An 11420-nucleotide genomic window follows, 5' to 3' on the forward strand; every position below is an offset into this window, starting at 1 on the left:
GTATTGTAATCTTATATTACAATAGTAAAAAGCACAACAACAACAAAAACGACAATGTAATAAATGAAATTAACAGCGGAAAAAATATCAAATCACTTTGATAAAAGGCATTAAAATATCACCCTAAAAAATAGAACAGAGAGAAAATATAAGGAAACTGGTAAAAAGTAAAGGAGGAAAGAGGGAAAGAAAGAAAGAGGGGAGAGGGAATGAAAGAAAGAGGGGAGAGGGAAATGGAGAGAGAGAAAGAGAGAGAGAGAGAGAGAGAGAGATAAGCCATGTCAAAGCAGTAAATGAATCGGCATTGTATTACACAGGTTTAAAAAATTTGTCCTTGTACATACGTTTAAAAACATCGATAGATTTAGCATTTTGAAAAGCAGAAGGTAAACTATTCCAGATTTTACCTCCAGCGTATCTAAAACAATTCTTAAAACATTCAAGATTATGCTTAGGTAAAACAACATTCAGCGTATCGGCAAGTCTAGTGTTAAAACCATGTCTGTCAAAAACCATTTCCACTTCATTGCATAATCGTACTGGGGCTTTTCCATGAATACAGTTGTACATTATACATGATAAAAAATAGTCCCGTCTAGTATCAATGGATTGCCATTTTAATGAATTCATTATACTCAAGCTATTTACATCATAATCAAAATTCCCTACGACAATACGTGCAGCTCTTTTTTGCAGTCTTAAAAGAATATTTCTGTTTTGTAAAGAATAGTTTCCCCATACGGAACAAGAATAATCTAAGATTGGCTGTATGGTACATTTGTATATTTTATTCAAAATGGAAGAACTTAAAAATTTACTGAGCTTTCTCGAAGTAAAAATCTTATAACTTAATGATTTGGTAAGAGATTTAATGTGGATATCCCAAGATAATCTATCATCAATTTCAATCCCTAAATATCTGATACTTCTTACTTGTTCTATTGTTTCAGTATCAATACGTACCTTCAGACTTAATTCATCGTTACCTCGTGTGTTACTACTCAACAGCATAATATTACTCATAATAGTATTAATACGTAATCTATTTTTACAATACCATTCATTTATAGCATACAAATCTGTTTGGAGCTTAGATGTAATGACATTAATATCCATATCAGAAACATATAAGACAACATCATCAGCGTATATATTACATGTACTTAATCGTAAACAATCAGTTAAATCATTTATAAAAACAAGAAAGAGTGAGGGGCCTAAAATACTCCCCTGAGGAATTCCTATAGTAATGTCCTTTGATTCGGACAATTAACCATGACAATAAACTGCTTGTTTCCGACCAGATACAAAACTAGAAAACCATTTAAGTTCAGTATTTAAAATACCATACTTATTCAATTTGGACAGCAAAAGTTCATGGTCAATACAATCAAAACATTTATATTGATCAACACTAATAAGATGATTAGTCTGCAAGTAAGATAAAAATTGAGACTGAACTTCCTTTTCAAGCAGTTTAGCAATATGACATACAACTGAGATGGGTCTATAATTTGAAAAATTATTTTTATCGCCTTTACCTTTATAAACAGGCGTAGTTCTGGCCAATTTCCAATCATTAGGTAAAAATCCACAATTTAAACTTTCATTAAAAAGACAATTAAGAGAAATATTAATATAAGGAGCTGAGATTTGAAGTAATTTTCTATCAAATTCTAAGATATCAAGGCTACTCTCTTTCGACAATAGAGAGATTATGTTTAGTTTTCCCGGGACTAATTGATTTCAAGACGAAGGTATGTATACTTTCAGGGTGGTTCCATGATAAATCGTCATTACTGAAAGTTTCTAAAATCTTTTTACCAATATTTAAAAAATAATCGTTCAATTTATTACTGTCTAAATCAGATGGTAAAACAGAGTCTTTTTTCCCCCTTCCAGTAATTTTGCTTAACTCCTTCCATAACTTCTTACTATCATTACTGTATCTCTCAGATACTGAATCAAAATATTCTCTCTTCTCTTTTCGTATGAGCTTGGTGACTGAATTCCTGAGATTTCGATATTCAGACAATAGATATAGAATTTTTAGTCTATCATATTTTTTCTTTAAGTAGTCTCTATTATAAATGAGTTTAATAATATTAGAATTTATCCATGGGCAGTGCCTAGTTTTAACCCGACATTCTTTTACAGGAGCATGTTTGTTACAACAATTTAAAAAAGCCTGTTTCCATTCAACCCACTTTTCTCGTAGGGGAATACAAGAAGTACAATTATTATTAAGTACGTCAGAATGTTTTAAATCATCAATAAAAGCATTCTCGTTAAAATTCTTATAGTCTCTAAATCGTACTACATTATGAACATTCTTAGAAGTATTGTTGACATTTATACATGTGTATATAAAGTAATGATCACTTAAGGATATCTTAGCTACGTCACTTAGTATATGCTTATCTGGTACAGAAGTAAGAATACGGTCTAAACATTTAGAAGATGTGCCTGTAACCCTGGTGGGTTTATGGATCAATTGTGTTAATGAGAAGAGATTTTCAATCATATTAACAGGATTATCACTAAAACTTGCAGCATCAAACTTATAATCATAATTAAAATCACCCAATATAAGTAGGTCCTTATCTTCAGATGCTACTTTCTCAAAAATATCCAGCATATTGTCAAAATAAGAAGAGTCAGAATTCGGTGGTCTATATAAACACCCAATGATAAGTTTATCAGATTTCAATGATAATTCAATCCAAGTAGCCTCTACGTTAATACTTAACAAGTTATATCTTTCTGAAAAAACAATGGTATAACGAATATATATACAGACACCACCTCCTCTAGTGCTGTTATTCCTGTCTCTTCTTATTAAGTGACCATCAATTTTAACTACGGTATCATCTATCATGTCATGCAACCATGTCTCAGTAAGACATAATATATCAAGATTGATCTTAGAGGTCAGAAAACGAATTTCGTCTATCTTCCCATCATTTATCAAGACTGGGCCAAATTTATTATCATTTTGATGACTCTAGAATCTTGCAGTACACACAAATTCTTATAAGCTAACATGATCAACCTTTTCTGATCGATTCCACACTGTTTCCTTCTCAATGCAATCGCATGACCAGAACTCAACTTTATGTTTAAGCTTTCTAACTTCAATAAAGATTTATAGATTGAGCATTTCAGTAAAGTGCGCGGTAAGGTACACGAACTGTTAGATAAATTATATTGAAGATTTCAAATACATATAGGAACGTAAAGCAGGGCTCCCACTTAGCCGAGTTGGAGCCTCGAGTTGTGGCGAGCTGGCGCGATCTTATGGCAAGCAGTTTTATCTTTAAAACATATTTCTTGATATCAAGAATTCAATTCTTGATATCACGATCGAATTCCTGATATCACGAAATCGAATTCTTGATATCATGAATTACCATTGCTTTACAACGTAAATTTTGTTCTTGATATCAAGAATTGATTTATTGATATAAATTAATAATAAAACGGCTTGCCATAAGATAGCGCCAGCTCGCCACAACTCGAGGTTCCAACTCGGCTAAGTGGGAGCCCTGATTTAAGCTATATAGTTGTGCTATAGACAGAAGGCAGATGAAGTTAACTTAAATAGAAGTAAAAAAATAAATAAAAAAAAAAGGTCTAGATTATCAGAGAACGATGACTCGTAACAGATGTTCCCGAAAGAATTCACTTTTTTGTCCGTTTTACTTTGATACATTTAATTCCCGAATAGAAATTGGCTAAATGGGCCTCAGTGGATCAACTGGGATGTTGGTTACCAAAATGACACGCTTTGGTAAATTCTTTAATCTTCATTATGGTAGGTAGACAAGGGACATGTCAAATGGCGAACAGTTAATGATAACACCTCTACAAACATCATCCATGATTTCCGGACACAAATGACAAGCGCATATAAGCACGAAGGTAACGATCTATAGGGGATGTGGAAGTAGTTTAAAAAGTAGTGGCACCTCTAGATCCGGACAAAGAGGGACGGAAGAATAATGCCACCCATCTATTCCTTCTGTCATTATTTAGTATTTCTAGTTCACGTATTAGGCGTCGTTTTGTTAGTGAACTAATTCTTTTTTAATTTTTTTAAATTGATATTAAATATTTTATGATTCAGAGAGTATTACTTTTAAAAGATACATGTTTAATTTGATATTTCACATGTACGTACAATTGTTAATGATTGCATTATTTCTTTTATGTTTTTACACTGTTATTGTATTAGGCAGAGCTTTCTTGAAAAGCAGGTCCACTGGCTTCCAGTGGAACTGAATCAAACTACCCTGTTGAAATAAATCATGAATAAATGAATAAATAAATAAATCACAAACGTGCTTCAAGACTGAGCACTACATCTACATCATAGTCCTACATCATACCTTAAGGCCCGGTCACATAGGGACGCATGGGGGACGCACGGCCGGCGCATTGAACTTCGGAAAAAAAGTCGTGAGCCAGAATTTTGTCAGGATTTGGGAGAAGCTAGCGAGCTGACAACGAATGCAAAGCGTGTTGCCAGCACGCTGCACGTATACAGGTCGTGTGCTCCGCGTATGTCTAGCGTTGGTCTAGCGCGCTCCGCGCATGTCTGGCGTCCTTCTGGCGTGTAGATTCATACGTCGAGCTCCGCGCACACTTTTGAGCATGATCAAATAATCCCGACGCACACAGCGAATGACGACGAATGCATAGCGTTGGTCCAGCGTTGGTCCAGCGCGCTCGACGAATGAGTAACGAATGATGACGCACACCTAGCGAACGGCAACGCACTGGCCAAAATAGTAAATTTTCAATGCGCTGGCCGTGCGTCGCCCATGCGTCCCCTATGTGTGACCGGGCCTTTAGGTATGAGACGTTTGTTCATTGAATTCATTTCAAATCATATTATTTCTATAACTTAATCAAACCATGGAAGAATGCTTTCATAAAATTAATATTGAATGAAATTTGCAACGTAAAATAGAAAATGAAACTTATTTGTAATTTTACAATATTAAATGTAGGTAAAGTAATCAAAGCATTTCAGGATACAATATATATATATTAGTTTATCATCAATTAAGTCGAATTTTAAAGGAAATTGAGAAATGCGCTCAAAAGCAAAGCTTGTATTTGTGTGGATTTCTCAGAAGAAAAAAAAAAAGGGAAAAAAGAAAGAAAGATAGATCAAACGAACATAATATGCTCCAATATGATCATACCCAAGTCACACTGCCAAGCAGACTCCAAGTCGACTCTAGACCGACATATTTTTTTTACATTGTGGGTAATGTCATTTGTTATTTTTCGTTCTGTATAGGCAGTATGGTGCCGGCCTCGTTGATGTAACCAGGGAATCAGGTAATTTTAAATCACCATCAACAAAGGATGAAAAACAAAAAATTATATGTGCTGTGCTATTGGTGAGCAGATATCACCACTCGTTATTGATATCTCCTCCCAATGCTCTAATCATTGCCTTGCACGAGTAAAACAGTCCTACGAGACCCGCTAACCCTCCAAGCATGATGATAAACCAAAGATATGCCTTCTCCAACATTCTTATACTCCTCTTTCTCAGTTTTAAGTAGAACAGACATGGGAAGATATAGTCCAGCCATGGTGCGGTAAGACTTCCAGTGACACCCATTAGCAAAGAGAAATGAGGAATGGCTACTGCCATCAGGTAGGACAGACCTACTAAAAGAACCCTGAAGATGATGGCCCAAATAGGTGGACAGCGTTCAGCAATATCTGGATAGCAACGGGATAAGAACGACAGCTTCATATAGTCGATGGTACTCACGATGAGGAAAATCATCAGCGGGTAGGTCAGGATGGACTTGATGACGAAGAGACAACTAACTGCAGCTTGGAGCGGTCCTCGAGGCATGTTATAGGTGATGAACTCCTGTGTGTCTTCCTCGAAGGCCAAGAACGCGAAAAGGGCGTAGGCTACGTTAATGAACCCTGTGACGATGTAGGAGTAGTTGAGCATCACGTTAAAGCGCGAAGGTTCTCGCATACTGCCTTCCACTCCTGGCATGAACAAATGTGCTCCAAAATTGAGAGAAAGCATGGCGACGCTGATGGCGACGGGTTCGATGAAAAACGGCGGGATGCTCTCCATCTTCCATCGGATGCTACGACCGAAGCTGTACCACACCACGCTACAGTACATCACGGCAAGTGCGATCAAAGCAACAAGGCTCAGCCACGATATCTTCGTGAGGTTCTTGAAGAGTACAGTTGGAAGGAGCACAACGACTATTAAAGCTGTCCAGGTAAAACGGTTTAAACCAGCTTGCGGGAAGGTATCTACTAGTAGAGCACCTGACAACTGAAGGTACAGCGCCGCCACTGTCATCATATCAATGATCAGTAAGACGTTGATAACATGACCACCATGTTTGAAGCAAGTATCAGCGATGTCGGCGTATGTCTCTCGAACAACCTGTGGACGATCAGATGCAAGTGCAGCTTTTCTATCTGTGTCGATTCTCGTTGACCCGTTGTCATCATCATCCTCGTCGTCGTATTTACAGTAAACTATGATCTGAAAAACAGAAATGCCAAATAATCATTAAAGGCCCTTTTTCAGTTGTAATGCAATAAATGAGAACATAAAGGGGGTAATCTGAACCAATGAATCAATATTTGAGCCAAAGAAAAAGAAACAGCGCCATCTAATCATTATTGATGAATAACTTGGGGGAACAGTATAGCCAGGCGGAAATAATCTTTTCACATTGGACAGCCTTAAAGCCCAACTACAACAACAACATAAACAACAATGGCATTGCTCAGGAGCAGCGGAATGTAGTTCAAACTAGAAGGAAACTGATTGTGAAATTCATGATTTTGTTTTTTCATTTTCATTTTACAGCACAAAAACAGAGCGGGTGAATATATAATGTAACTTGGCAAAGGGACACTTTTTTTTTTATCTCATTCAATCCATATAAATGTTTTACGACGAATCATCTGTAATTCTGTTATTGCATTTATGTATGTAAAACTATATATATTCCTGGTGAATTTCAGTTGGTAACGTGTTATAGATGAAGACAGTATAGCCTTCAAAATGTGTCTATTTAAATAATTCTTTCTTTGAAATTGCGTCATGAAACAAACACTATGTGGTTAGGCCTATGCAATCATTTGGTCCAAGGCATTCCTCAACTTTAGGCGTATATTTCCCGTTAATTTCCCACGCAATACCGATATGACAGCAATCAAGTCTGATTGTTAAACATGACGTCATCAGGTCAAAAAGTCATTCGGGGGGGGGGGGGTATTCCCTTATCTCACCTTGCTGGTATAGTTCAATAGGATGAGTATAACTACAATGGCGACCAGAACTGCCACGCCCCCTTCCTTCACTGTGTATGGCAGGCTGAGGATTCCGATGCCTTGCATACTGTTACTCACATTCCAGCAAGCCTGCAAGACGCTGCTCTTGTCCGTCTCTGCTCAGATACATAAGGAAAAGGTCAGAAAGACAAAATTATTGATAAATTATATTGGTAGGAGGAAATTATTTTACAGACAATTGGGTTTCACTAAAGAAATAAATACGGCATTTTGGTCATCACCACCACTGACTGATCCAGGGGCACCGGGGGTACGTGCCCAGCCCACGCACTAACAAAAAACGAGAGGGAATGAAAAAGGATGAAAGAACGATCATGGGCTGATTAACTTCTTTCCTTCCTCTTTTCATTTTGCATGTCAAATAAATTTCGGATGTGTACCCCCCCCCCCCACTCCTCTTCCAGAGAATAATGGGTAAACAACTGATCACAACTAACAATTACCATTCTCACTACCACATTAGTAATAAAGTTATATTTCATTGGGTCTGAATCGCAACAGGTATTGTATTGGTGTTTTCGATATCAAATGGCACCGAATCCGCCGTAGATGGGGTAGGTGATAAAAGGTAATCAGAATGATTGACATCCACAACAAGATAATCTTTTTTTAAACATTGGATTGCATATATATACTGTTCCTGTTGTATTGTTCCTGTATTGTTCATAGTCTAATCAAACATGACAAAATGAATCGTTCGGTATAATTCTCAGGCGATTATAGGCTGAACGAGGAAGTGAAGAAGCCCCCTCCCCCTCCCTTGATGAAAAGAAAATTATAAACAGACAATACACTACCCTTCCAAGAAACCGCGAATTTTTCGCAGTTGCAGACATTTGCCCCGAGACCCTCCCCATTTAAATTTTTTCAGCATTTTTTAAAAGAATCCCGGATTCGCTTATGTAGCAAATGAGCAAAATCATCGCACAATAAGTTGAGTGACGAAAATACAAAGAGAAGGCTGAATAAATTCACCTGGACGATTACAAACTTGAAAGGCGATTCAAAAGAGGGGTGGGCATCTTCAGTAACGGAAAACAAATTTTGTTTATAAATAAAGGGCGTGAAAATACCCGGGATAAAAAATATTTTACCCGAATCTTCGTCCATTTGACGAAGATCTGATTCCGTGCTCGCTCCGAATACACTTCCATCAAATAGGGTGTGAGAAGCAGAGCCGCTCGGTGTCTCAGCATCCGGGGTATCATCAGGTGACGTCAGATCATTCGTGTATCTAAAGAGATAGAAAAGAAGACAAAATTATTCAACGGCCAAGTGGCAACAATATAAACACAAAAATACAATTTCTCTCACATTCTTTAACATGTTAAAACGAAATTTTGACATTTTCTATCCTTCTTTTCCCCATCTTTTACAGACGAATAGGCCTATACAGAGCGTCCCAGAAAAAACGAAACCGAGAATCATCGATATTTTACCATAACTTAATTACAATTATAATTAATAAATGACACATATTTGGAAAGCTTAGATTCTCTTCTTTTATTTGATGTAAGTCATATGATGCATATTTCACGCATGAGTGATTAAGAGCAATTTGAAGAGAGGAAACCAAAAAGTCATTTGGTGGGCGGCACCTGAATTTTAAAGGGAAAATTACATTTCTAGAAAGTTCAATTTCTCCCCTTTCATATGACACCTCAATTAGGAAATATTAGCGAAGAATAACAAAGTTCTGTTTGTTTTTTGTTTAAAGTAATGCTTGCATTTCCATAATTTGATCAAACGGGTTCGTTTTACTGGCTTCTTGCCGTTGCAACGAAAAGACTTAACTCCGTTTCGTTGACGATCAGCCATGCACAAAGAAGACGAAAGACCTGTTGCATGGCTGATCTTCAACGAAACGGAGTTAAGTCTTTTGTCAACTCTGTTTGATGCTACGGCAGGCAGCCAGTGAAAAAGAACTCGTTTGATCAAATTATGGAAATGCAAGCATTTTTTTAAACAAAGAGAACTTTGTTATTCCTGGCTCATTTTTTCCCGATTGAGGTGTCATATGAAAGGGCAGAAATTGAACGTTCTAGAAATTTGATTTTCTCCTTGAAATTCAGATACCGCCCGCCAAATGACTTTTTGGTTTCCTCTCTTCAAATTGCTCTTAATCACTCATGCATCCTTATGAGTTGCATCAAATGAAAGAGGAGGATCTAAGCTTTCCAAATAATGGGGATTAAGTTATAATAAAACATCGATAGTTCTCGGTTTTGTTTTTTCTGGGACGCACTGTATATAGGTCGTCTCATAATCATGGTTTTCAAACATTATTCATTACAAGGTTTTAAATTATTCTATAATTTATGGACATATTTCAACTATTTTCATGATTATTTAAGTACGTTTTCTGTGTATTTCTGTTTTATGACTTTCGTTTCTTGAATGTATGGCGGGATGAATGAAGATACATACTCGCGAGTAACAACTTGATCCTTTGGACAAAGCTCAATATCCTCTCCATTCCCAGGATGTCGAATTAGACCAGTCGAAGCTAGCCTGGTAAGCAGTTTAGATCTCACAGCTCGCAGGTTATCCATTATCAGAGGAGATGAGATTTGGTCAACATTCGCTTAAAGTCCTGGTCAGATGTTAGGCCCACTCTGTGATGAAAGTCATAATGATTATGAAATTAAATCATTATCATAATGTATAATCGTCTTAAATTTCCTTTGAGATGAAATGTATTTGCACTAAGAGTACTCCATAGTACCTCTCTAGGACACCTGTGCAAAAGTACAGGTGAGATCGTGGTGAGATGGACCGTATGGTGAAACAGGGGTCATTGTCCCCCTCCCTTACAACAAGCAGCCTATGGTAGTTTTCAATTCAATTCAATTCATTTTATTTTCACATTTGAACAAAACGAACAATCACAATCACAATGACAATTAAAAGAGAAATAACAAGTATAAAACACAAACAAATTCAATTATGGTGGGATTGCAAAGGCCACGGGCCTATCAACGGCCAAATCCATTACAAAAATATGAAATGTGTAGATGTATATAAAAAAAACAATGAAAAAACAAAAACACGAACGCAAAAACGACATTAATTTTTTTATTTAAAGGCACAAGAACTAGTAATCTAAGGGTTTCAAACCATAAATGACATTATAAATCAATTGAAATGGGGTATTGATAAGAAAAGTGTAATATTTACTTTTTTTAAATGGCAAGTGAGGGACAAGATTTTATCAAATTGCTTCGGGAATTCCATAGAATGGACCCAGCATATTGAATAAGCGAGTTCGTAATTGCACACTGCGCATGCGCCACTGAATCGGGAACGAACTTTTCCAGAGAGGAACTGTAATTTATTTGTGAGCTGGCCTTTCCTTTGTGAATGATCACAATACATCTGACACATCAGTCACCGAAAAATCAATTCTGAATGTCGGCATTGGTTCTTTAAATTAAAAACTTTACTTGGAATCTGATCATCGGTTAAGTATTATCGGCATTATCGTGATCCAAGTCCCCAGGGACTCGGATCCGCGGACACATTTTACTCCGAAAAAAAAAACATTTCCTAACTTCCAAAATCGTATCCACCAAAGCGCACGTTTAATTGATTATTACTTTATTTAGTCAAGCCAATTTATCTAGTAAATGAGGCCTATTAAAGTCCTTCACTATTTGAAATAAAGCAAACTATAATTTAAATTTATTTAGTCGAGCATTGATTAGGCTGAATGAATGAATATTATATTTATTGATTCACATTGCCTTTAATGATTATTGAAGACGAAATATAACTTTCATTAAATTTTGTTTTAAATGATATTACTGATTTATTTAGTCAAGCCAAGTTATCTAGTAAGCCTATTAAGAAAACACTATAAAACTGCTATATATTCTTCGTGGTGCGAGTGCCCCTTGCGTGTTAAGATCATCAATATTTATACGACCATGCATTATGGCTCAAGGCATGGGCACACAGAAGATCTTTTTCTGTTGGGGACCGGGGGGGGGGATTCAATGAATTATTGAAAAGATATTGCATTTTCTTTTCTTTTTTTATTTATGGGAACTGCCCCCTAC

The 11420-nt window shown here is 36.5% G+C and overlaps 1 protein-coding gene across 1 annotated transcript; it reads right to left on the reverse strand.

Moving 5' to 3' along the window:
• Nucleotides 1-5204: 5204 nt before the first annotated feature.
• Nucleotides 5205-9914, reverse strand: LOC115924308 (vesicular inhibitory amino acid transporter-like). The gene is made up of 4 exons (XM_030986418.1): nt 9790-9914; nt 8457-8596; nt 7300-7457; nt 5205-6544 (listed from the first exon to the last, which is right to left on the reverse strand). Exons 1-4 carry the CDS (start codon nt 9912-9914, stop codon nt 5423-5425), a joined length of 1545 nt encoding a protein of 514 aa, XP_030842278.1. The 3' UTR covers nt 5205-5422.
• Between the last annotated feature and the right edge of the window lie 1506 nt (nt 9915-11420).

The sequence above is a fragment of the Strongylocentrotus purpuratus genome, unplaced genomic scaffold, assembly GCF_000002235.5.
Source record: "Strongylocentrotus purpuratus isolate Spur 01 unplaced genomic scaffold, Spur_5.0 spur5_scaffold_15, whole genome shotgun sequence".
Classification (NCBI taxonomy): Eukaryota; Metazoa; Echinodermata; class Echinoidea; order Camarodonta; family Strongylocentrotidae; genus Strongylocentrotus; species Strongylocentrotus purpuratus.

Coding starts and splice junctions, on each gene's coding strand:
- LOC115924308 (XM_030986418.1), bottom strand. CDS start 9,914: ATGGATAACCTGCGAGCTGTGAGATCTAAACTGCTTACCAGGCTAGCT. Junction 8,597..9,789: donor GATCAAGTTGTTACTCGCGA/GTATGTATCTTC, acceptor CTATCTCTTTAG/ATACACGAATGATCTGACGT. Junction 6,545..7,299: donor TATTGAACTATACCAGCAAG/GTGAGATAAGGG, acceptor TCTGTTTTTCAG/ATCATAGTTTACTGTAAATA.